This window comes from Melospiza georgiana, chromosome Z (assembly GCF_028018845.1).
Source record: "Melospiza georgiana isolate bMelGeo1 chromosome Z, bMelGeo1.pri, whole genome shotgun sequence".
In the NCBI taxonomy this organism is placed as follows: domain Eukaryota; kingdom Metazoa; phylum Chordata; class Aves; order Passeriformes; family Passerellidae; genus Melospiza; species Melospiza georgiana.
Window position 1 is genome coordinate 50,913,219 of NC_080465.1, and position 25,824 is coordinate 50,939,042.

General features: G+C 45.0%; 1 protein-coding gene across 1 annotated transcript; it reads right to left on the reverse strand.

The window, feature by feature from the left end:
* Positions 1-985: 985 nt before the first annotated feature.
* On the reverse strand, positions 986-11,753 carry ISL1 (ISL LIM homeobox 1). Its single transcript, XM_058044187.1, has 6 exons — positions 11,726-11,753; positions 10,664-10,853; positions 7,487-7,746; positions 5,194-5,480; positions 3,605-3,772; positions 986-1,336 (listed from the first exon to the last, which is right to left on the reverse strand). Exons 1-6 carry the CDS (start codon positions 11,751-11,753, stop codon positions 1,220-1,222), a joined length of 1,050 nt encoding a protein of 349 aa, XP_057900170.1. The 3' UTR covers positions 986-1,219.
* Between the last annotated feature and the right edge of the window lie 14,071 nt (positions 11,754-25,824).

Here is a 25,824-nt window from a genome sequence, read left to right on the forward strand (position 1 = left end):
AAATAGTCCTGAAGATATAATAATTCTACATATGGCGCTTTTATTTCACATCATATTTAAGGAAAGAAAAAGGACAAAAACACATAGAGTTAGACATATAATTCAAAGACCACGGTACAACCTTTTCTTTTTTTTTTTTTTTCTTTTTTCTTTTTTACTTCAGCAAACAAAAAAAATAGTCAACTGACATGAAAAGTGGCAAGTCTTCCGATAATAAATAATAAATTACTTTATAATTTTGCAATGCAAGAGCAAACAAAAGGAGTGATTTTTTTTTTTTACTTGTCCTATTTTCTTTTTTTACTTTTTTTCCTATTTTTTTTTCTAGAGAGTGAGAGATAAAGAGAAAGGAAAGAGAGAAAAACAGTCTTTATAACCAATGACTATACACATCTCTGGGGGAGGGGAAGGTTCTTGGGCGGACACATTTCAAACACAATCCCGAGACGCTTTGTGGCAAAATAGAGGTATACCTTGTTGCAATGTTTTTATAAATTCGCCTTTAAAGAGGAATTCAAAAACCTATTTTTAATCGCATCACATTTAATAGGGGGTGGATCTCAATCAAACAAAATCAAAACCCCGCTACAGGCATGCTAGAAGAGACCCAGGATAAACCCCTTGTTAAGAGTCAACTAAAAACAACATTGCAAACCAATGCAGCTCCACCTTCCTGCAAGGAATCTTTCAGCAATGCAAGGCTGAATCGTCTCTTTCCTGATGATGGAAAACCTACTGGAGCTTCTTTTGGCAAGGCTATCCCCAATATAGAAACAGCACCATTTGGAATGGGAGGGACCGGATAGAAACTCCCTCTACCTTGGTTTCTCCCTAAGATGTGCAGTCAAATGAAAAGATTTCCTTTTTTTTTTTTTTTTTTTTTTTGAGATCCACGAGTACAAATCCATTATATTTGGAAAATGTCTTTTCGATACTCCTCTGACCATTGAAAAGCACGGGGTTTGTGGTTCTTTTAAGTATTTTTTTTCTAGTAAGATCCCATGATTGTCTTCACAGTGTTGCTACCATATTACCTTGTCTTTTCAAATATGACTCCGTTCATCTCATGGAGCAGTTCCTTGCTAGGTTCGTTACAGGGTTGTTAAGTATTCTTTCCCCCTAAATTTCGAAGTCCCAACACGTTCACTTTCCCACTCTCTTCAACAGGGTTGAGGGTAAGGGCAGAAACAACAACAACAGATATTTGAACGAATGTTCCTCATGCTTCAATAGGACTGGCTACCATGCTGTTGGGTGTATCTGGCAGCTGAGAGGACATTGATGCTACTTCACTTCCAGTAGAATTGGAACCAGGTCCTCCTTCTGAAAAATTAACCTGCCAAAAAGAAAAAAAAAAGAAAAAAAGAAAAAAAAAAGGAAAAAAAGGAGAAAGAGAGAGAGAGGGGGGAAAAAAAAGAAGAAAAATAAGAAAAAGAACTGTTGCTACAACTGTAAAACTCAAAGAAAAGTAGCAGGCAAAGAAGAACACAAAAATAAATATACAAGGCATGCAGCCAATAGGCCTGATACATCTGCACAGGAGGCTGTGTCACTGCTGGTTGCTCTGTTTAGCTTCCCCATTGACTTCACAGGAACCTCTTCAGGCCTTTGGCCAAATCACGAAGAAAAAGTATATTAAAAAAATGGAAAAAAGAAGACTGAAAAAATCAAGCAAATAAGCAAACAAACTTATTAATGAGGCCTTCTTCCCTTCCTTGCAAGAGTGGCAATCCCGAGAGGATGTTCTAGTAAATTATGTAGGAGTGCATGTGTTTTCTTGACATGAAACTGAAAGATTACTATTTTCCCCTTTTGTGCACATACCAAAATAAACCTGGAAGGAGCATCCAGGAGCAGAAGGCATTTGAAATCAGCCATCCGCTTTCATTCCTGATTCGAGGCTGGTGCTATCTCTTCTTAATGAGAGTCTGTTTGATAAAAAAGGTCACACTATTCCATCTTAATGTGCCCCGCTGCTCCTGTTAGTTTAGGGGTAGTGCTGGGAAAAGGCATGACTTGAAGGGTGAAGCTTTGTTAATCCAGAAGCATTTATTTGGCACCTATTTAGCTGGCCAATTCTGTGATTAAGGCCCTTTCCAGATTACAGCCGTGTCTTGAACGGCCAATTAATGGTCTGTTCCTTCCACTATTCTTTAATTTAGCTCTTTTCAGTATCACATATTATGTTGAATGTATATCAATATTAATTTGTCAATCTAATGGTCTATTTACTTATATATGTATGTGTATTTGGACTATCCATCTTCCATCCTGCCTTTTTTTATTTCCTTTTTTGAACAATTTAATACAAAACCTCACTGCATCAAAGATTTTTAAAGTCTTGTATTTTGTTAAGGCACAGTAAGTAAAGCAACCAGAGGAGATAATTTTTTCTCTCGTCTGATGGACAGCTTGATTAAAGCAGGAAAAGCAGTGGTTGCTTTAGATGTAAGAGGATGCAAATAGCCCTGCTGCTGTGCTACAGTTTCCTGAGCAAGCATAGTGTGCCAGCGAGGGGAACGCACTGCAGATTGCTGTTGGGCAAAAGAAAAGGGATTCTGCAGGAGAGCATGATACTAAACCGAAAAGGTTACAAACCTTTATCTTCCATCACTTGGTGAAAAAAAAAAAAAAGGAAAAAAAAAAAAAAAGGAAAAAAAAAAAAAAAGCCCAACAGATCAAAAAAAGATTTGCATGTTAATTTTTCATAACTGTTATTCTGAATCCCTGAAATACTATACTCAATGTACCTTTCTATTTTAAATATCTGGTTTTAACAGACTTAGGCCAGGAAACTGACTTAAGACTGAACTTCTCTCCTTAACTCACCTTGTTGTGCCTAAGTGTTGTTGGTGATATGGTCCCATATGGACTGCCAAGTGACACAGGCATAAGGAAGTGAGTTAAGGACAGAATTTCTTCTAAAAGGTCTATTTTGATTTGGCTTAAGGTAGTTTATTAGATTACTCAAATTTTTCACCTAAATACGTACTAGCAATTTCCTCTCCAAAGAACAACACTTAATGTAAGCTATATATGTGTACAGATTAATGTGTATATATGGATACATAAAGTTATATCTAGAAGTACATGTTTAAGACACAGACTTTGATATTTTAATTAAGAGGTCATATTTGTCTGACAAAACAAGGGCCGTGGCTGACACTAATCATGTATTTAAAATTCATCCTACAGCAAAAAGGCAAAATCAGTCTGAAGTGGGAGGGGTGAATTCTAGAAACTGCTTTCACAAATATAAGTACAATTAAGTGACATATAAAGAATGCTTTGGTGAAGTGCTTTCAGTTTTCAGGAGCGTGCAAGCTATTATGATAATAAAGGCCTGACCTGAGTCGGGCCTTATCCAAACTCACACTCAACTAAGAAATATCTCTGCTGTACACTAAGACCGATTTTGCACGAACCTCTGTGAAATCAATTCAGTTTTCTGCTTTTACACATGCAGTCGTGCACGCCTTGCAATTTCTGGAAAACCCAGTTAATCTGGATTGCTTGTCTCTCTGAGAGCATCTGGCACCTGGAGTGAATCGCCCATTGCTCTGACCCGGGTACCGGCTGGCCCGGGCGGGGAACCGACACTTACTAGTTGCTGAAAAGCAGGTTGGTCTATGTCACTCTGCAATGCGAAGTCACTCAGTACTTTCCAGGGCGGCTGGTAACTCTGCACCTCCACGGGGTTCGCCTGCAAACCGCCGTCATGTCTCTCCGGACTAGCAGCCACCATTGGAGTTCCTGTCATCCCTTGGATATTCTGTAAACAGCCCGGCAAAAGATGTTAATGAGCTTGGTTAGCTTTATTGTGTATAAACGCTGAGTCAATAAACTGCTTTCTATCTTATCTATACGGTCGCTTGTATTTGCTTTGTTAATCTGCTGTGAATGTCTTACTCTATTCTACTCTGGGTCAGCCCGCTTCTACTCGCTGCATTTATCACGGTGGAAGTTTACTTTCTTTCCCTTTAATCCTCCTATTCGTCTCAAGGCATATCCCCTCCGCCCCAAGCTCTCTTGAACATGAGCACTCTGTATCTCGACTGCCAATGGACGTCTCAGAACGAGAAACGGCTAATCCCGCTCCCCTCTGTAGTTCGCGTCCAGTCTGGCTTTGTTTTGCGTGACCTTAGCTGGATCGTATATCCAGTGCACAGCAAACCTGGGGCACGTCATTAGCGCGCTCTTTCCAAAAAAAAAAAAAAAAAAAAAAAAAAAAAGAAACAGAAAGCCCCCCCAGCCCTCTCAGTACGCCCTGTGGTGCAGGCACAGTGTACAACACAACTCCAAGCCTCGACGATTGTTCAGGCGAGTTAATAACACCGTGTTTTATTGCATTCCAACAGGGTAAAATGAAACTCCTTAAATTCCACTTAATTAGGCAGCCTTATGAATTAATAGTCATTCTCGGGTCAGTCAATATACACAAGGAGAGTAACAGACTCTTCTTCAAGTAGACTTACAACAACAATAAAAAAGAAACAAATTTGGCGTAAAATAGAAACAGATAACTTGTTCTGATGACCCCAGTGCATGCCGCTTGTTTATATCACCCATGCATATATCTGCAGAAAAGAGCTCTACATAGATATAAGTATATATAAATTAACCTGTAAACACTATGGTAATTCCGAAAAATTTGCATTGCATTTGTCTTTTTCTGCAGTAAGTGCACGGACCGATACACACACTTTGTAGGATGCAAAGTGCTAAAAAAACCCTCTTATTTTATTTTTACCTTTTATTTTTAACTATTTTTTTAATGGATTTACTCCTGCTTAAAAACACTGAAGAGGTCAAAAGCGTCATTTTCTCCCTAAGAAGCCCTTTGCATTTGCAGTATAAGTATTAGACGAGACTGGGTTTATTACATCCCATAAGCTCTGCAGGTCTCATTCACGCTGCAGAGAAGTTAGTCTAAGCTACTGCGTATTGTTAGCCCCACAAATTCTAAGTACGCCCAAGCAGCCTAAGTCGCCTCCTCGCTGTGGTCTGTTTCTATTGCACTGACAGCAGAAACTAACGGGTGATGGCTAAGCAGTATCGTGTTCTTTGTTTTCAGGGAGATCGCAAAAAACTAACACCATCAGCCCGAGCCCTGCGGCTGTCCGGGCCGGACGTACACCAAGCTTTTCTCCTTGGGAATTAAGGCAGACGCGGACAGAGGCTGAAGCCACTTACAGTTTTGTCATTGGGTTGCTGCTGCTGAAGTTGCTTCATCATAATGCTCCTTTTTTTGTCCTTGCATCGCTTGTTTTGAAACCAAACCCTGATGACCCTTGGGCTGAGGCCAGTCATTTCTACCAGCTGCTCTTTCATGAGGGCGTCAGGTCTGGGGTTGGCAGCGTAGCAGGTCCTCAAGGTGTGAAGCTGTTTTTCATTCAGGACAGTCCGGACTCGGGTTGTCTTCTCGGGCTGCTTGTGGACGTGGGGCCGCAGAGCTGGCTGTCTGGCAGAGATAGGTTCTGCTGTAAGGGAAGGGGAAGGGAGGAACAGGATCCCCATGAGTAGGAAGCAGGGAGTCTGCAGAGACTATGAATCTAAGCTGGTGGGACAGGGGAAGGTGGCGGGCGGGGGGGCGGGTGATGAACCCTCTTTCAAAGGCCACTCAAGCACTCAGATCTATCGGAGCTGCTGCAGCCTCCTCTGCTTTATGCGCTGCTGGAGTGACTGACATTTCTGACTCCACAGACAATTAATTTGCAAAAACAAACCACCCCCCTAAAACCCCTAATGACAGAAGCTTGAACCTGTATGAAACTTGACAGGGGAGGGCAAGTTAGCTAAGGTGTATGTGCGCTAGGAAAGGAGCAGGAGGGTTTTATGTATTTACTTCCCGACAAATCACCAAAACAGAATTTTGGCCCGAAAATTAGTGAAAGAATACTTCTTAAATTAATCATAATTCGGGTCTGCTTCTTGTATAGTGAACCTAGCTCATTTTAGCCAGAAGCAGTGATAACGTGCAACAGCTCCCGGCAGTTTGACGCTTCCAAACCAGAGCAAAACAGGCCAAATCCTCTTCACCATGCCAATGGAAAAAAAAGCCCTGGGAGAGCTCCGTATCTCAGAGCACTGGAGATGAGATTTATCTTAAAAAGTGGAGGTGGTAGGTGCATTTGCTTATACTTTGGATGAATAATTTAAAAATATCTATCTAGTGCTTTTAAAAGGAGAGCATGCCCACCAAGTCGTAGAAACTGCCAAGAAATGCAAAACTACAGATGGCATCACATCAAGAGCTCTAAGTGTTCCTGTTGTTGTGCAATTCTTCTGTGCGTTGTGTAGCTGTAGCTATTATGTGTAATCTGACCCAGACGAGGGAAAAATAAAAACAGTATTTGTTTTGTTTTGGTTTTTTTCCTCAAACTGTTTAGCTAACACTCAGAAGTGCTCGCTTTTGTACTGTCGGGTTCCGACTTTTCTAATTGTAACAATACATCAGTAAATGCGATGACGACAATATGAAGGCTTCAAATCTTATCAGCATTGTACCTGCCGACACACTAAGCCTTTCGAGACATGGCACAAACACGATATAGGAAGCACAGTCTCAGAATCCTGCTCGGACCAGTTACGGGAGTATTTCTCCGTATATATAGATTTGTCACCTGAAAGCAGCTCAGAAGAGGGAAATGAGGCCGTTTTAGAATAGCAGTATTTACAAATAACTTTCCGAGTCACAGTCACTTGCATAGCAAAAAGGCCGGCCAAGCTTGTATTGTCCAGCCTAGTCAGCCTCAGAGAAGTGTCCCTTCCTAAAGCTAAGGGTCTCTGAGTGCCTGACGTACCCGTCGAGAACTGGAAGTGTGAATGAAATTGTAAGGTGGGCGACTCTGAAGTTACAAGGCTGAATTTTGAGATGAAATTCTCATCAAATTACATGAAACGTTTCAAGAAGGCAAGAGTCACTTTAAAAGGCAATTACCGAAGATTAGCTTGTTGACAGTTTTAAATTACAGCCTAAGCGCCAGCCTGTAGTTATGAAGTCTATCTCTTTTCAGACCCTACTTCCTCCAGCGCCCAGAACAGCTCCTCCGCTCGCTCCTGAGGCAGCGGAGGGCTCTGAACGCTCAGACCTGCTCTCCGCAGCGGTCCGTCCCTCTCCGGCTCAGGCTCAGGGCTGCCCCGGGCAGTCCCGCACTGGGAGCGCGGCGCGGGCCGGCGGAGGGCAGGCGGGCAGGCAGGCGGGCAGGCAGGAGGGCAGGCTGGGGCGGGCGGGGCGCGGCCCCTGCGCAGGTGTTCCGCCCCTCGCCTCCGCCACCGCGGGCACTCCCGCGGCAGCCGGGCCCGCAGCAGCCCCGAGCGTGGGGCGCGCCTCCGCCGCCGCCTCTCCGCGGGCGCGCACGCTCAGGCCCGGCGCTCCACGGAGGCGCGGGACCCGCTGGGACCACGGGGCTCTCCCCGCCGCCCGGAGGGGGACCTGGCATCGCCAAACCCCGCGGGATTCCGCGGCGCTGGGCGCGGGCGGTACCTGCCATCTGCAGCGGCCGAGCGGGATGCAGGGGACTGAGAGGGTCTCCGCCGCCCAGGCTGGCCCTCTCCACCACGTCGTGGTCCGCCCGGCAGAAGAGGCCGTCCTCCCGCAGTGCGAATTCATCGCCGGGGATGAGCTGGCGGCTGCAGGCCACGCAGCGAAAACACTCGATGTGGTACACCTTGGCGCGGGCGCGCATCACGAAGTCATTCTTGCTGAAGCCGATGCTGCATTTGGCGCACTTGATGCCGTATAACCTGAGCAGGGCCCAGCCCAGAAAGAAGGAGAAGGGAGGGAAGCAGGGAGAGCACGGGAGGGGGAAGGGGGAGGGCAGGGAAGGGGCGGGGGGGGGAGGGGGGGAGAAAGGAAAGGGAAAAAGAAAGAGGTTTTCACTCCCGCTCGTGGGCAGCCCCTGGCCCCGCGTAGACGCGCCACACTCAATCCACTGCTTTAAAAAGCATGGAAAATACAGAAGCCAGAAGAGGAAAGGAACAAGCCGGATTCACTCTCAGTCGGTGCCCTGAACCCCGTGCCATAAAAGGCGGAGTGGACACAAACACACCGGCGAAAGAGGAGAGTTGGGAGGCAGAGGTGTAGGAAGAAACAAAAAACCGGCCCCGTTTCTTCCCGAGAATATCCAACCTCTCCCTCTTGCCCCAGCGCTCGGGCTGCTGCAGGAGTGGGGCCATCCCTGCCCTCTCCTTGCCTCCTCACCTGACCTAGCCTGGCCTGGGTCTGAACTAGACTACCCGGGCACACCAGGGAAAGGCGAGCCTGCCGAAGCTGCCCTCCGAGACAAAAACGCGCCAGCTTCACCAAATTGTGATACTTTTCGTCCGGAACCCACTCAAGACTTGTTCCGCTTGATGTGTGTGCGGGCTGCCGTCAACTCAGTCCCCGGGACCCAGCAGGGGAAACTGCCAGCGCCGGCTCTCTTCCCCTGGGCTCCTCTCACCACTTTAATTTAATACAACAATATAAGCATAACACACATGTCTCCTCCAGCTTACACGTACAGCAGCGTAAATCCTCTCTCCCGCCCCCAACAAAAAGGCAGTTTCGGTGCTCTGACTCTGCAGCTTGTCTCTACCTCCGCGTCCCTGCCCCGTCTCTCCTCCTCCTGACGCTCCCACCTTGAGCCGGGGCTCAAACGCTCCCGTAGGAATGGCAGGGCAGCCTCTCGCTGACAGCCCCACAAAGCAAATTATGATTTTCTGGAGTGGGTGGCGGGCTCCTCGTCTCCCATGGAGGAGAGGACGACAGCTCACCCGCCAGCAGACAAACATAAGAAAAGGCTCCAACTCGGGTGTCGTACTGCACAGGGTGCTTATTAGCCAGAAGTCCTTGGTATGATTAAAATTAACACCTGGCCACAAATGTATGGGTACATGCACTGAAAAATGTGCTGGTACATAAACTGCGAAAACTGTTCCTAAAACTGAGCTACTATTTATCCCCACCAATTTCCTCACCAGTATACTTCCTTAGAGAGACGGTCTGTAATGTATGCTTGTGAGTATACACTTCTTTAGCTCTTATGGCTATAGAAGTGCACTAATCCTATGGTCAGAACTGCATATGCCCGAATTACATGGTTTTGAGAAGGAAAAAACACAAACAAACGGCTGAACAGCAAAAGAACAGAGTGATCGTAAAGAAGGTGCATTCATAGGTACAAAAGTTGCGCAGTGGTTGCCCACAGGTTTGACACATAGAGATTGGCTCATGGTCTAATTCAAAGCCATCTTGCATGTAATGTATTTTTTCCTTTTTAAATTGTAGCAAATTAAATGTATTCCGTATTAATTTAAAAGAGCTGGTTTTTTTTGTTGTTTTTTTTTTTTTTTTTTTTCTGCTCAAATTTCTTCTGCTTAGTTCTATAAGAAGGTAAGTGAGCACATTTTGGTCCAAATGTTTTCCTTTCATTTGAATTTAGAGCCAGGACAACAATTAAGAGAACGGTTCCAGCATTGTTTTAAAAGTAAAGAATTAAAAAAAGAAAAAAAGCTCTAGCTTTCGCCATTTTAGAACTTGGAGAATAATCTCACAATGGCTTGAAGGAATGGTCTGCTTATAAATTGTGCACTAGAGAAGGAAGGACTCGAGGCTTTTATTTCAATTCAGAATTATAATTCAGAAATCAGAAGATATCTTAGGTGGCTAGGTGTTTTCCTTCCAAAACTTTCTGCCGAAAATAAAATTGTTCATACCTCAGTGTCACACAAACTTATGATTTAGCAAACCCAGTAGGCGACACTGAAACGGATCAGCATGACCCAGGAGCACAAATAATAAACACACTCGAAATTCCTCCTTTCGTTTCTCTATAGTGTCAGCATTGGCAACTCTCACATTTTATCAGTTACCAGATTTTAATGTGAGGAAGGAAGCGGTTCCATTATCTAAATATACCCAATTGTTCGCGAACAGATGATGGGCAATTTGATCTGCTCTGTCTAATTCATCAGTACAGATAAGATAAGAAAGAAAAGCCAGTCAGATATCACCAAAGGGGTTAATATTTAAAAAAGATTAAATGTCAGTTATTTTAGCTAAGAAACATTTCGGTCTAGGTTTTAACATCCCCGTAAAAGCATCCTCCAGTCCGAAGGAAATTTGGGGTTTGGTTTTGTTTTCTTTTTGGTTTTTGTTTTTGATAGGCCTAGTTTAAGAAGGGTTTTCTTTATCTTTTTTTTTTTTTTTTTTTCCCTACCCGTGTATTTATGTTTACAGCATATATGCTTGAAGTGCCTTTCTCTTGAATGCCACTATGCCTCTGCAGAAACAGAGATGCATTTCTCAGGTTGTCCTAGAAAGTGATCTGTTCCGTGTTGATCATAGTATCTATGCTACTGAAAATATTATTCGTTATCTACGATTCTCCCCTTGGTTAGAATCACAGGATGCATTGCCAAAGTCCTCTGAAAGGTCCTACACGGTCCCGAACCTAGTTGTAGGAACACAGATATCTGCATTTGAAAAGAAGAAATAAAAAAAACTTCACTACTAACTTTTTTCCTCGCAGGTCTATTCATGGGAAAACACATAAAGGCATACCAATTATCTTTTATCCGCTTCCTCACAGTTTTCCCTCTTTAATTCCTCCGTCTAATTTATAAAGTTAAAAAGAAAAATAAAATCTCACCGAACAATTAAACAACGTAAATGGCGTACCTGATATAATCTCTTTTACAGTAGGTTTTGCCATCCCTAACAAAGCACGTACAGGTCTCGTCCAAATACTGATTACACTCTGCACACTTCAAACACGCCGCATGCCATTCCAAATCCGGAGAAACCCTCAGAATATACTGATCGTGAATTTGATTGCCGCAACCAACACATAGGGAAATCAGACGTTTTTCTGAAATGAAAATAAATACATGATTGACTAGCTGTTTACTCTCCTACAGAGATAAATACACTTTTAATGTCATTCCCTTATAAAGCATATTGTGGGAGCATTGTTTGGTTTCTGCCTTTTTTGTTTGTTTGTATATTTGGGGGGGGCGTTTGTTGGGGTTTTTGAGGTTGTTTTTTTAAAGAATATTGCACTTTTGGATGGTAATTGTAGTGTGCTATCAAAACCTTGCCTCGCTTAGAAAGGAAGCAGAACATATGCTAAAAATGCAAATGTGAAGAATCTTTGGGGTGAAGGTCCTAATTTCAAAAACCTTGCACGGAATCAAAACTCCAAACTCCCACGTTGTTCAATTTTTATTTTATTGTTGACTTGTTTGAACGTCCTGCCTTACGAGGAGAGTGCCTATGTGTTTCATTTCGTATTTTAAGAGGCTCTGACTGGAAAAGATGAAGCATGGTGGGGTGCACTTCCCACTGAGCCCTTTCCCTCAGAAGAAGGGAATCGAGGCTTCTAACAAGAACAAGCATCATTACGGTTGTCACTTGCTCTCTTTTGCAAGTCTAATGTTAATATTCCTAGACCGACTAGGTGCTGGATAGTCAGACAGCCTCACCGCAGTCTATCACGAGAAGAATTTAAGGCTCCGTGGTTGGAGATCCCATCAAAATCCTGTCTGCTCCCCAAGCTTTAAAAAAGAGTAGGACCCCAGGCTGTTAACATACAAGGCTACGACAGAGCAAGCATGCAGGCATGGTAACAAAGGCACCTTCTCTACCATTCAAATGAAGTTCACCACTTTAGCAGTTCGTCTGCCTGAGACGATTACAATAGACAGCACATTTATTCCAACAACGGTAAAGATTCCGCCTTACTTTTTGGTGGGTCTCCCATGTCTCCCATATCTGTAAGAGGGTGTAATGTCCACAGTGAAATGGTGTACGGTTTCGTTTTAAGACCCCAAAGTAGGTTTGAAAGCTGTCGCTAAAAATAATAATAATAATAATAATAATAATAAAAAAATAGAAGTATTAACAGAGGCAAAAAAAAAAAAAAAAAAAAAAAAAGGAAAAAATCGAAATCGGAAAAAAAAAAGGGGGAAAAAAAAAGAAAATGGTACGAAACACCACCGGCGTGGGAGACACTGTCAGGGCTGCGGAGAGAGAAGGGGACGCGCGGTGAGGCGCGGTGCGGGGCGCGGCGCCGGGGGCGCGGCGGGGTCCGTCCACGCGTAGCGGCGCGGGCGCGGTGCGGAGCGGTGGCGGCGCAGGAGCGGCGCGGCGAGGCGCGGTGCGGTGTGCGGTGCGCGGTGCCGGGTGCGGTGCGGAGGCGCGGCGGTGCCGGACTGGGCGCTGGCGGCGCGGGCACTCGCCTCGCCCTTATCTCTTACTCAAACTTCTCTGCTCCAACTCAGCCCGCTCGCCATTGGCGCGACGTCACGCGCGGGCACGTCACGCCCGCGCACGGCCATTGGCTGCGGGCCGCGCGGCGCAGCTGCCCCATTATCATATTTCAGCGTCTGGCGGCGCGGCCGCCCGGCTCGGGTTCGCGCGGCCAACTTTTCCTCGCTCCTTATTTGTATTTCCCTTTATACTTTCGGCTTGTCGCTCTCCTCCATCGCCGTCGCTTATCTCCCGTCACACCTTTCATTTTCCTTCCCGGCCCCCGCTCGGGCTCCTATACCCCTTCCCCCGTCCGGGCTTGCTGCTCCACATGCACTGTTTCCGTATGGATATTTACATATACATATACTTATATACGTACACACATATACGTATACATATACATATGTCTGTATTTGTGTGGGCATATATATATGTGTGTATATAGATATATATATATATATATATATATATGTATATAAATACATGTGTGTATATGTATGTATGTATATATATATGTCATTTTTTTTGGTGGTGGTGTTAATCCAACTGTTCCTCCTGAGCGTTTGTCTTTCCCCGGAGGGTGCCACGCTCTGCTTTGCCCAGGCGGAGATGCCCCTGAAGAGGGAGGGTAGGGCGGGCTGGCTGAGCACGACCCCAGCCACGAGATGGGACTGTTTACGTTCCTCCTCCAGCCTCTTTCTCTTCAATTCATGGATAAAATCTTCAATATTTCTGTTAAACACAAGATCGAAGAAGGTACAAATATCTGCCTTAAATTGTCTCTCAAGAACTTCTGCCTCTCTCCAACAAAGAGAATCCCTTAAAGTTCTTATTATTAAAAAAAAAAAGAGAGAAAAATAAGAAAAAAATAAGGGGAAAAAAAAAAAGGAAAGGAAAGAGGAGGAGGGGGTGGGGAGAAGTCGCGGATTTGCTGTCGGAGCGGACCTGCGGCGCTGCTCCCTGGAGGCGATGTGGGGAGTCCTCACCCGAGAGCCGCGGCAAGGAGAGGTGCCGTGCGCTGTCCGCGCCTTCGTCTGCGCAGCGGCGCACGGCGCCCCTCGGATTCCAGAAGGCAGTAACCTGAAAGTTTCCCAAACTGGGCAAAACGCACCTTAGACAGGGGCACTGCTTTCTTTTAGTGTGTGTTTTTCAAAGGGCAGATTCCGCTTCGGCTGCTTGGTGCCCGCCGTTCAGTCTGTGCAGAACCGTACCCGAGCACGACTGTCCCATGGCCTTCGGACACCCCCCCTCCACACCCGGAGTTAAACGTTCCCTTTGAGTTTGTCTAGATCCCATTTTTGTCTTCTGTTCCATATGCGCTATTATACCGCCCTCATCAACGTAGGGTAGAAGTGCCCTCCAATCACTGTTCATCAGGAAAATATACTTGTTTTCAATGTCCCATGTTTGTACGAGGCAACCGAGTTTGGGTCTAAGAGAGGCAAAGCCATATTCATGCAGAATAATTTTCCACAGGGATGTCTGATTGGGATGAAACAGCCAAGAAATAGTTCTGAAACTCGCATATGCTGCTGAGAGAGCTACTAATCAATGGACAATCTTGCATTTCTAACTTACTTTGCAAGATGTTTTTCTTTCCGAAGCTGAGGGAGCAAACACACCCTCCAGGTTTATTTCAAACAAGAAGCGGGACCCAGTGTTGCCGCTTGCGGAGATAACTAAACTGCCCTGAAATGATCTCAAGATAGTGTCAGGAGGTAAAGATATGGTTGTGAACACGGGCACACAGCTAATTTACATATCCGACGTTTAAATAAACGGTGTGATATGCAACTCTTCTGGGTGATCACTTCCACACCCAAGAAACTGGAAGTATACGGGTATGTGGGGGTGGTTATTTACATGGGTATATAGAAAATATTCTGTATACGTGTAACTACGAATACTTAGGCATTTTGGTATCAGAGTAGTAGCTGTAATTCTCTGTGTTACTTAAGCAAAGCAAAAAGCAGTTTGGAAGACTTCTGAGCCGGGCAGCTTCGGACAGCCTGGCACAAGTTTGGGGCAGACCGCCTGTAATAGCCAATTTCACTGAAATCCCCAGCTGCAGGGTCGTCCCCGCACCGCTCTCCGGGCCGGGTGCGCGCGGCGGCGCCCGGTTTCTGCTCGTGCGCCTGCAGGCCCTGCCGCTGCCGGCGGGGCTGGCGCGGTGCGGGGCTGGTGCGGGGCTGGTGTGGTGCGGGGCTGGTGCGGGGCTGGCGCGGTGCAGGGCAGGCCGGTGCGGGGCAGCGCGGTGCGGGGCTGGCACGGTGCGGGGTTGGCACGGTGCGGAGCTGGCACGGTGCAGGGCAGGCCGGTGCGGGGCAGCGCGGTGCGGGGCTGGCACGGTGCGGGGTTGGCACGGTGGGGGGTTGGCACGGTGCGGGGCAGCGCGGTGCAGGGGTGACGCGGTGCGGGGCAGGGCGGTGCGGGGCTGGCACGGTGCGGGGCTGGCACGGTGCAGGGCAGCGCTCCGCGGGGCTGCGCGGTGCGGGGCTGGCACGGTGCGGGGTTGGCACGGTGCGGGGCAGCGCGGTGCGGGGCCGGCGCGGTGCAGGGGTGACGCGGTGCGGGGCAGGGCGGTGCGGGGCAGGGCGGTGCGGGGTTGGCACGGTGCGGGGCTGGCACGGTGCGGGGCTGGCACGGTGCGGGGCAGCGCGGTGCGGGGCTGGCACGGTGCGGGGCTGGCACGGTGCGGGGCTGGCACGGTGCAGGGCTGGCACGGTGCGGGGCAGCGCTCCGCGGGGCTGCGCGGTGCGGGGCCGGCCTTCCGCCGCTGCGCGGCGACCTCTGCTGGCCGCGGGGCGAGGGAGCGCGGCCCCGCGCGGCGGCGGCGGCGGGCGCGTCTCGGACCTTTTGTGTCCTTCCTCCCGGCGCGCTGCAAATGCCATCCTCTAGCCCTCCCCGAGGGGCACCCCTCCTTTCGGCCCCCACCCCACCACCTCCCCCCGGGGTGACCTCGCTTGCTGCGAGCTGGAAAAACGAGTAATTAAAAAAAAAAAAGTCACCCAATGGCTAAGAAAAAGAAAATTCCAGGATTTTATGAAACTCGAAGAGAGAAGGTATTTTCCCGTACTGCGTTCTAGGCATTTTTTCCCGCTTAGATGTTTGTATATATTTTTAAAACATGACCTGCTTAAAGTACAGCTCCTCCCATACTTGAGATAACACATCTTATTTCTCACCGTTAGACCCTTGATTGAAAATAATTCAATCTGATTGAAATTCTATTAACCCCCACAGCCCAGCTTTTGGTTTAACTACTACTTCTGGGAGAGGTGACTGCATTTTAAGCTTGATCGTTGCAAATGATGTGCAATAAGAGAGAAACCTGTCTCCGCCCCACAAACCAGGATTGGGAAAAAAGGAGGGCTTTGATCAAGGGGATTTTTCCCCTCCCGTGCTACTGATTTGCTTACTGTGTATTCGATTCGCGTTACCAGTAAGGCGAAGCTCTATATTTAGCCGGCATCAGAATCAGGTTTAAGGGAGTGGAATAATGAGTGGAACTGCCAGTTTCAATGAATAAGGTATTTAGAGGAAAACCCTGGTGAAGGATATCACTCTACACGTGAATGGGAAGACGTAAACCGAGATTTGTACATATATGAGACACTTCCGAAAATACATGTTTTTTCCCTCCCCTCTATCATATTTATTTACTTTAGGGATGGGGGCTGGGAAAGTCTGCTAAAAGTCGGTGACTCTACACAGAAATCAATAGCTTTCATCACCTTGAGGGGCTCAAATGAGATTATACGCATTCGAGGGAAGGGAATGGGGGCAAAAAACAAAAAAACCAACAAAAAAAAAAAAAACACCACCACCAACAAAATCACAACCCCCAACCCAACAGCGGCGATTAACCCTTTCTGTCCTGTAAAGAACCGCTATAAATTCTGTCCTGGGTTTGCTTAGTGGCAAAAACTAGGATGGTTTCCCAGGGGAGACAAAAAAAAAAAAAAAAAAAAAAAAATCAGCTAAACCAGCTTTGGGAAATGATTAAGGAGGTGTTGCTGGTTTCGGAAGAGAGGAAGTGGGTTCTCCAGGGGCTGGAGAGAAGGGCGAGATGCCCTTGCTGAGGCGGTGCCGGGCTGCGGCGGCCGTGTGCCGGGTGCGCAGGGACAGACAGCCAGGGCTCCTTGGCCGCCCCTCCGGCGCTCGTCGCGTTCAGCGTCCCGGGGCTCAGAAGGGGCGACCTGGCCGCAGGACACAGCGAATCTCCCGCTCCGGTCGGAAGAGCTGTTTTTGTGCCACGCTACGGCGGTGGCTCAGCGCAGCCTCGCCAGTCGGGCACGCAGAAAGCCTCCTTGAGTCTGCTCCGGTTTAAAACTTGAGGAGCTTTGGACCAAAAAGATGCTTTGCAAGAAGTGTCCGGAATTGAGGTTCCCAGAGGTTCAGATTTCCCCTCGCTGTCTTGCGGAACGTGGTGAGGAGCCCGTGCGGTGGACGTGCCGAGAGGGGAAGAGGTTTCGCACAAGGCTGAAACTGGAAACAGCTCAGCGGGGAAATCAATCACGAAATGAATTAGCTGCTCCGGGGTGTAGGCTTTGACTCATCTAGAGGTGTGCGATCTTTAATCTTCAAGTCTTAGCTACTGCATGTGAGGGAGAAGTGCTCCTTAACAGCACTAAATCTATCAAAACAGAAGAAAACCTGTCAGTGGGCTTCTTCTGCACGCCCAGGAAACCCTCCTGACTTTTAATAATACAATCAAGCTTATTAAATCCCGCTACTGCTTAAATAAAAAAAAAAAATAAATAGTATAAAGGAAAAAAAAAAAAAAAAAAAAGAAAAGAAAAGAAAAGGAAAGCAGAACGCAGCCACCCTTTCTCTCCTAGAGCCTTTCTCGGAGTTCAGGAAGACTCGGAGCGTCTCCTCAGGACTGACCGGCATCACCGCAGCCGCTTTTTTATCCAGCCAGAAGTGGACACGCTGGCATGGGCAGCCTAGGCAGGGGAGTAAGGTCTTTGGCAGGTGGGGAAAACAAACCCCCGCCAAATTCTGGGGAGGGGAAGGTCCCCAAAAGATGTTAAGGCTGTGTCAGAGCGCGGGTCGGGCCGAGGCGTGGAAAAGCCCAGTTTCCCGTCAGCCGAGTGGTGCCTGGCGTTAGCGCCGGCAGCCCCGGACGCACATGGGGAGCGAGGCAGTTTGGGGATGTTTATTGCTTTAAACTTTCCCCTTTGTTATCTTCCCAGTGTCAGGAAGTGTTCGAGGACAGGAAATACAGCGGCGATTTTGTCTCCGGGGTGAACAGAAATCTCAAGGCAGCGAGGGAGTTTCAGGCCCACTTTCAAGTCCCGGCTCTGATGGGGGTCCCGCCAGGGCGATCGGGCCCTTTCGTTCCCCTCGCCGGCCATGGGGCCGCAGTGGGCGGTGGAGGGGAGGCAGCGACCCGAGCCCGGCCCTGCCCCGGTCCCGAAGGGCGCCCGTCCCACATCACGGATCAAAACTGGCAGGAGAGAGGGGATGCCAGCAGGGGAATAACCCTGTCCCTCACGAGTCTGTCCTGCCATAATGCGCGTGGAGGACACCCCAATTCTACCCCCTCGTAAACAGGATGATTCCCTTGGGAAATTTCCCTCTCCGAAATAGCCCCAACCAGCATCCCGCCTTAGTGCTGGTACAATGGTCTCTTCTTCACGTCCCAGGAAAACAACCCACAGCCCCTTCTCTGGATTGTGGCTTTGGAAAGCAAAAAACCCCGAAACACCACGCTGCCCCCACCTAAAAAATTAATAACGCCGTCCTCGTCAGCGGCAGTGACCAGAGCACGGCAGCAGAGCAGCAGCCGGGGCGGGCGCGGGGCGCCGGCGCTCTCGGGGCCCGCGGCCGCCGCCACGGCTGCGGGGGCGGCAGGGAGGCAGGGAGGGAGGGTGGCAGGCAGGCAGGGAGGGATGGAGGAAGGACTGCCCGTCCTCGGCACGCCGGGACCGGCCCGAGGGCGCTGGGTGCGCGGCGCGCCTCGCCGGGGTGTACGGGCCGCCCGCCCGCCGCCGAGCGCACCGGAGAGCGGCCAGCCCGCCCGCCGCCGGCGGAACCGGCTGCTGCCGCGGCACGAAGGACCCGTGCTGGCAGCGAAGAGCCTTCCCTGGGCGCGCTGCGCTCGGCCCCGGCCCTGGCCCGCTCCGGCCGCGGCTGCGGCGGCGCCGCACCGAGTCCCGATGCCGCCGAGCGGGGGAAGGCGCTGCCCGGCTGCCTCTCCGAGAGCCTCGCTTTCCTGCCCTGCGCCTCGCTGACCTTCGCAACGGGGTTTCAGGCCGTAAAAAAGACAACAAAACAAAAAAAACACCAAGCAAAAACCCAAAAACACACACACACACACACACACACACACACACACACAAGAAACCCCCCCCAAAAAACAACTTGACGGAAAAAACCACCCACCCCCCAAAAAATCAACCAAAAACAACCAAAAAACCCGACTAGACTCAAACATCGGCAGCGAACACCAAACAAATGAAGGAATATAACAACTGTAAGACACTAAGTTTCCCAATTAGTCTTGTCTGATGGGCAGCGATCTACTTTAGACGCAACAGAGGATCTACCACCCATCTTTGTTCGTTATAAGGTGTATTTATTGCTTCTTAAATGAACATAAGAAAATTGACAACTGCAACCAAAACTGAAAAGCCTTTCATGCGTTTTAAATCCAAACACAGAGTTATCTGCATGGAAGTTAAAGAGGCTAGGTTAATCAGCTGAGGAGAGTCAATACATGTAAACAAAAAATTATGTCCGGTAAAATTGGGTATTACTGCTTAGATCCTTCAAATAAATCTGGTAAAATTAACAGCCAGAGAAGTAGTAGGGACACCCAAAAAGGAGACCAAGTCCAAAGAGGGAAAAGTTAGAATTCATTCATCCAAAGACAAGATCATTTTGGCAGACTATCTCAGCCACATATACAATTTATTATACTTCTCAGGAGGAGAGGTTGCCTCACTACAATAGGAAAAAATAAAAACAAAATCAAAACAAAAACCACTGAAAAGGATTTGCATAATGCTAACACTGCAACTTTCAAAACTGCAGACACAAACTTGTTAAAGTGGCTACGTACAAAATAGGAGAATGCTAAGTGAAAGGTAGTGCAACCAGAATGTTAGTGGGATGAATTAAAGATGGACTGTGACCCTTTGTACAGTATTTTTCATGCATGAAGGCAAAAGCAGGGTCTGTGGACGTGAGTTTTTATGTGCTGTCCACTGTTCAGTGGTCTCTCTTTTGAACAGGGACAAATAAAAGCCATCAATAAATAATAACTCTTACATTAAGAACAAGCATGCACAATATACTTATGGCTTAGCATTTTTTTCCTGCTAATGGGACATGTGCCATCCATTATGTACGAAGATGAAAGGCATATCATGCAATATGGTGGAATTGGGTGTTGTGTGTATGTAGATAGAAAGCAAGTCAGAGTATTAATGCAATAGGTACCACCAATACATGTGTTACATGTTTGAGTCATTCATCTGGAGCATATAATCATTATTAAAGCTACTTGTGGTTTCCTTTGTATTTCTCAGGATCTCGTATTCCATCCCAGCTCATGACAAGAAATGTACCATGACTAAGTGTAGCAAGAGCTTGAGATGCTTGTCAGCGTTTGTTCTCTCCCTCTGTAAGGTGTGTATTTCTGGCTCTATGGTTAGCTGTATCCACATATTATGACTTTTCCAACTGTGTTGCACACAGCTTCAGTTTCCCTGGGTAAACAAACATGTACTGGGTGAACTTGGCATCTGAAGATCCTGCAGTGCAATGTGTGCTTTAACAGTTTCATTGCCAAAAACACATGTGGCAGATAAGGAATTTTTAAATGGTATCAATTTCCTATCTACGCATATAATGTATTTGAACTGCAGGTCAGGGGAAATTTGATGTCTTTAGGACAGTTTTTCAGTTTGCCTGTAGGTTCTCTGCTGTGCACTGGTCCACTCAGTTTCATGACATGTTGGAAAAGAAAGCAAAACACTTTGGAGAAGTCAGGCCAGTAAAAGTGTTCTAACCCCGGGACCATACTCAACATGTACTCTGGGCAACATTGCAAGGGCCATCAGTAAAGAGGTGGTGTCTTTCCCACTCTTGTCAGGGGTACTAAAATGATTAGAAGGCCTAGGAGAGAGACTAGATATGATCTGATCTGAGGACCATATGCATTTGACCCATGTTGTAAGATAAAATGTATGGATAAGGAATGGTTAAAGTGAAAAGAATGTGATGTAGGAAAAAGACAAAAAAAAGATGAATGTGGCTTTAGGGGTGGGAGAAAAATGTATTGAGCAAAAATGTATGGAGGAACAAACAGAATGACAGAGGGGCAGAGGTGAGAGAAACATTTAAGAAATTTAATGCAGTGTCATTGGAAATTGAGAAAATAAGAAGGGAAGAAACCAGCGGTGAAGAGAATATAAAAGAAAGAGCATGTCAGAATGAAGAATGAAGAGAGGGAAGATGGAGGCAAGGCAAGAAAATAGAAAGACAAAACCTTCTTTCCAGAGTGTGTTTGTAATTGACACTGAGGCTGTGACAAATCAGATGTTGCCACTAATGATGATGATTTGACACTCGACTGCAGAAGTTTTCCAATCGCCTTCATAAATATATTTTTCTGTTAGAGTACAATCAGTCCTAGTGTATGTGACAAAACATGGTTATGCCTTTATTAATTTCAGCATAGTAATTGTTTACTTTCTTGCCACTCTTGAATTTGTGTAGGATTTCTTTCTTATAATAAAGGAAATGCTTTTTGTTTGTTTGTTTTGTTTTTAAAAAAGCACTGCTCTTATAAAAGAAAGTACCCACTAAACCTCCCTCCCCAAAAATGTCTCTTTCTGTAACTCCTGTAGGTCAAAGAGGACCCCTGCTCCACATATGTGCAGAAACTTGCAGGCCTATAAAAACTTGATGTGAATCAGCACTGCTCCATTAAAGGTCAACTACAGCTGAATCAAGCTACTCTTAAAAGGCATCTACCAGAGAGAAGAAATATGAGACAGACAGGAACAGTACAGAAAGATATAGGTATTAATCAGAGTAAAAGACAGACGGCAAAAGCAAGAAAATTCTGCCAAGCTTTAATACTTTCCTACTAATATGTTCAACAATGGCCTTGTACCCTACACACTCTGTCTGGCTAAGGTCATGTTGAACTTAGCTATGCAAAAGGAAGCAGCTGTCAACTGTAGCCCACGGCAGATGGAGAAATCTTATCAGATTTTTAAAACATGAAATTGCTTTTTTTTCTTTAATTTAGAAATTGATTTGCTATGTGACATTAGAAACCCTTATGCTGGCACCACATGTTGCAATGAGACATCTTCTACCTCTGTGTGGCAAGATAAAAGTGTTTTTATTATATGTGTATATTTTGCCATACTTGAATTTTCAGAAATGTTTGGGGTCAACCTTATTTATCTGTTTCAGACCTCCTTCCCCTTTATCTAGGCTGTACTATAAATATTATTCTCATAAGGATGAGTTTGGTAACATTTGCTTATGTGGTGAAAAGCAAAAACCAGTTTTATTTCAGGAATTATGACATGAGGTCACAACAGGTGAGCAGAATAGTCCTTCCTCTCTTTCAAATCTCTGCTAGAGAGCTGACCTGAATTTCTTGGTGGAGCTTCACCAATCCGAACAGTTTATAGAACCCGTGATTCAAAAATTCAGTAAATGGCTAATAGTTTAAGACAAAAGATTAGGTATTCCAGGTGCATGAACCTCCTCAGAAACACTACTGAAAATGGGCTTTGAATTAACTTTATAGCAAGATGGAATTGTCTGCTTTAAAAAAAAATAATATTATGCTCAACTGTTGATTTTGCAGTGTCTCAAAGACTCCACAAAGTCATTGCCACGGCAAGTCATCTACAGGAGTCATTCAAAAGTTTTTAGCTAAGCAAAACATTGAGGCAGGCAATAATCATTATAAGCATTTTACAGATGCACTGAAGTCTGCTTTGAGTAAAAAAGGGTGAAATTCTGCTGTCAATATCATCAGCTTATTGAAGAGGAGGCCTCTTGACTTACAGTGCGACAACTGGAGATACTTCTCAGCTTTAAAGACCAAGTAACATAACCTCTGCATCTTTATGTTCCAGCAGAAAAATGTGTTTCTAAGGTACCTCTGTGTGCAATATTATACTGGAGCATAAACTTTAATATGTAAGCAGATATAAAGGCAAATATTTTTACATGAATTTTCATCTGTGAAAGAGCTAGATCTACAAATCTAGCAGGTGTTCCTGCCCACCACCGACCAGTTATAAAGTGAAAAAAAAACACATAAAAATAGGATAATACTTTCTTCCTTTGACTCTGAGATTATATATTATGCAAGTGGACCCTTTTAAGAGCTCTGTTTATAAAGTGGTAAAGCATTTGACTATTTCTAAGAACTCAAGTAAATCCACTGTTATAAGAGGCCTTTCTGAAGGCAGGTTGTATGTGGCTTCCTGAGTCCCTGACACCTTTCATTCATTCACAATAATTCTCACTTATTGTCATCACCACAAAAGACCAATTATAGTTGTTTAGGGTGAAATCTTACTCCATTCCTACAGAAAAGGAAGAAAAGTCTTTCTGGAAATCACCAGCTTGAATTGCTGAATTAAATTAATATCTTTCCTCTTTTGGAAGTGTTTTTGTTTATATAGATTGGGAGCATCTAAACACACTTTACATCTGGAGTCCTTTATAAATTTAAGAGCTCAAAAAGAAACACAGACATGTACTTCAGAAGGGCTGCTCTTTGGCTGAGGGAAATAAGCAACAATGATCTTCTGGAAGTTGTTTATGGAAAGTCAAGAGGTTCTTGCAACTTTCTCCTCTTTCATGAATGTTTCAACATAATTTCCTGTTATCTTTTTTTTTCTTCCTGTGAGTTACTCTGATTCAATATAATTTAATGGAAGAAAAACAAATTATTTAATGTACATGAACACAGCTTAAATTAATAGGATTATCTGGAATAGAGAAGTAGAGTTGTCTAAAACTGTAGAAGTGTGCATTTTGAGATGCAGAAATTCTTACTCAGAAGATCAATGACATTGATGGTGATCAGGCTACATGTATATGTAGATTTATTCACTTAATCTCTTTTATAAATGTTTCAGTACACAGTTCTGTGACAGAAAGCTGTTATTTTACTCAGGTCAATAAAATTTTCATATGAGAAAAAACACACATGCTTAAACACTTAGATATTTTTTCCATCTAATATATATCCACTAGATATATTTTTTCCCCCAGAAAATAACAAAAATTAATATATCATAATCATTGGAATGCTGTTCGTCAGAAGCTGGAAATACCTTGCTCACCTATGTCCAGTTACAAAAGCAAAATTTACATAAGCTTCACAAAATTTTACCTAAGACAAACCAAATTTTTTGCAAATTAATTGACAGAAGTGTTTTTATAGAAAATATGAAGATCACCAGAAATTACTTACAGACAGTTAAAATACTGTTGAAAATTTAATGCTTATGCTAAAGTATATCTTAGAAAAGAAGAACAATTTTATGAGTAATTATTTTTTTTGTTTATGTTCTGATGACATAGAAACAGAATGGAAACAAACATGGAGAGTGTGAAAGTGAAGAGAAATTAAGGGATGCTAAGCACAAACTGCAGTCTTTTTCAAAGAAAGGTGTCTTGTGACTAGACAGTACTAGTAGAATTATGAATAACTAGGATTCAAATCAGTAGAGCAGCCGATTTACTTTACTACCAGTAATCAGATAACATAGTTAAGTCGTATTTTACTTCCTCTTTATTTGTGTTCTGTTCTCTGAAAAAAAAAACCCTCAAACAAATATACAACTAATCTGCCACTATCAAAAAGATATTTAGAAATTTTCCAGCAGAGAATAAGCATGTTATTAATTTACTAGAAATATTTCCCTTTTTTGGATAATACACCTACCTAGGAAAATTTTGGCTAGATAAATAAAGACCTTGATGCAAGTACATTCAGAAATTACTATTAATTCCCTGTTATCTGTTCAATTAGTTATGGCAAAAAAAGGCATGGTGGATATATGACACAGTTGTGGTTATCAGACTTACTTTTATGATCACTGAATACCAGGGTCAGTCCTACAATAGCTTAAAATTAACAATTAAACTATTAAAATTAATGAAGAATGAAAAATTAATATTTACTATTAGTTTATAGCTATTGATTATGTTGTAAAGATGATCTGGGTGAGCTGAACCCCAATATGAGGGACAATTGTAGGACATTTTACTGGCAAAGTAATGCCTATATGACCTCTAACTTATCAAAATACAACATTTTGAATACATTTAAAAGTAGATATAAAAAACCCAACAGCTGAGGAAATGTCAGATACTGCTCTGTGCAGATGCTTGTAGAGAACCTCTGTTCAGTACACACTGTGGGAGTAGATTATGAATCTGAGACCATCCTTGAAGCTCCTATGTCTCAGTGTCCTCAGAGCTGATGTGAGAATGCACAGCCCTTTTTACAGGATTGTGTGCTCCACCAGAGTATAGTAATGCTCTGGCTACAGACCATCTCTTCAACATGTCTTAGAGCCAGCTGCTACTCAGTTTTCTGTGCATCTGGCTGGATAAAAAGCTTAACAGATTCTGTGCATCACTGACATGAGCAGGGCCAGGGTGGCCCTCAGGGTATGCCTCAGTACATTAGTGATGGATACAGAAAGGTACTAAGGCAATATTCATTGTGCCTTCTTTAAAAGCCCTGCTTCTGGTTGCCTTGAACATCACCAGAGATATTATTAGCATTACAGTCCTAGTGGAAAGCTAGGCTTAGCATGTTTGCCACCATAAAAAACATTATAATAATAAAAAAATCTGCCTCAAATATTTTAGAATCCGTAATAGCAGTGAAGAGAAGGAGAGGAACAAAATGCAGCACATAAATTGAGTTTTGGAGGACTAAATAGCACAGACAAAAAGAACACAGAATGAAATGCAGAGATCCTGAGATCTATGCTATTGAATACCTCTGTATGATGTGCGCTTATTATTCCTTATTTTAAATAAAGCAAAAGTTAGATCCATGAAAAAAGATGTCATTATAGAATATCTACATTTTGTCTCCAAATTTTTTCTTTTTTCTTTTTGCTAGTGAGGTCAACCTGTAGCCTTGTGTTAGGTGTCTCATTTTGCAGGGGTGGGGACAGGTATGTGGTCCCTAATACGTATCCACCATAATAACGCTTGCCTGCAGTCAGCATGCTGATCAAAGAGACGTGCAGTGATCCTGAGTGGGAAGCACCTGAAAAATATTAGGTCTTCAGTCTTTTCCCTGTTTGTAGCTTTTACTTTTTAGCAAAAAAGGACTTCAGTCTGTCTGGGAGCAATAGCTCAGTGACACATATTTATAAAAGAAAACCAAAACCAACAGAAAACATAACAAAGCACAACATCACAGCCAGATGCCAGTTATACAATAACCTAGAGGTTACAGGGTTTTGCCCAATGTACCTGAGAAGGCTCAAGATGACACCATTCAAGTCCCTTCAGACAGCTCCTATCACCTCACTATTACCTGGAGGGAGCATGAGACAGGGAAAAAGCTA

What these genes read in the sequence shown, in the direction of transcription:
- ISL1 (XM_058044187.1), bottom strand. Translation starts at nt 11,753, where the DNA reads ATGGGAGACATGGGAGACCCACCAAAAA. An exon ending in TGTAAAAGAGATTATATCAG is followed by an intron (nt 7,747 to 10,663) that starts GTACGCCATTTA and finishes GGCCCTGCTCAG; the next exon opens with GTTATACGGCATCAAGTGCG. An exon ending in AGCAACCCAATGACAAAACT is followed by an intron (nt 3,773 to 5,193) that starts GTAAGTGGCTTC and finishes GGCTGTTTACAG; the next exon opens with AATATCCAAGGGATGACAGG.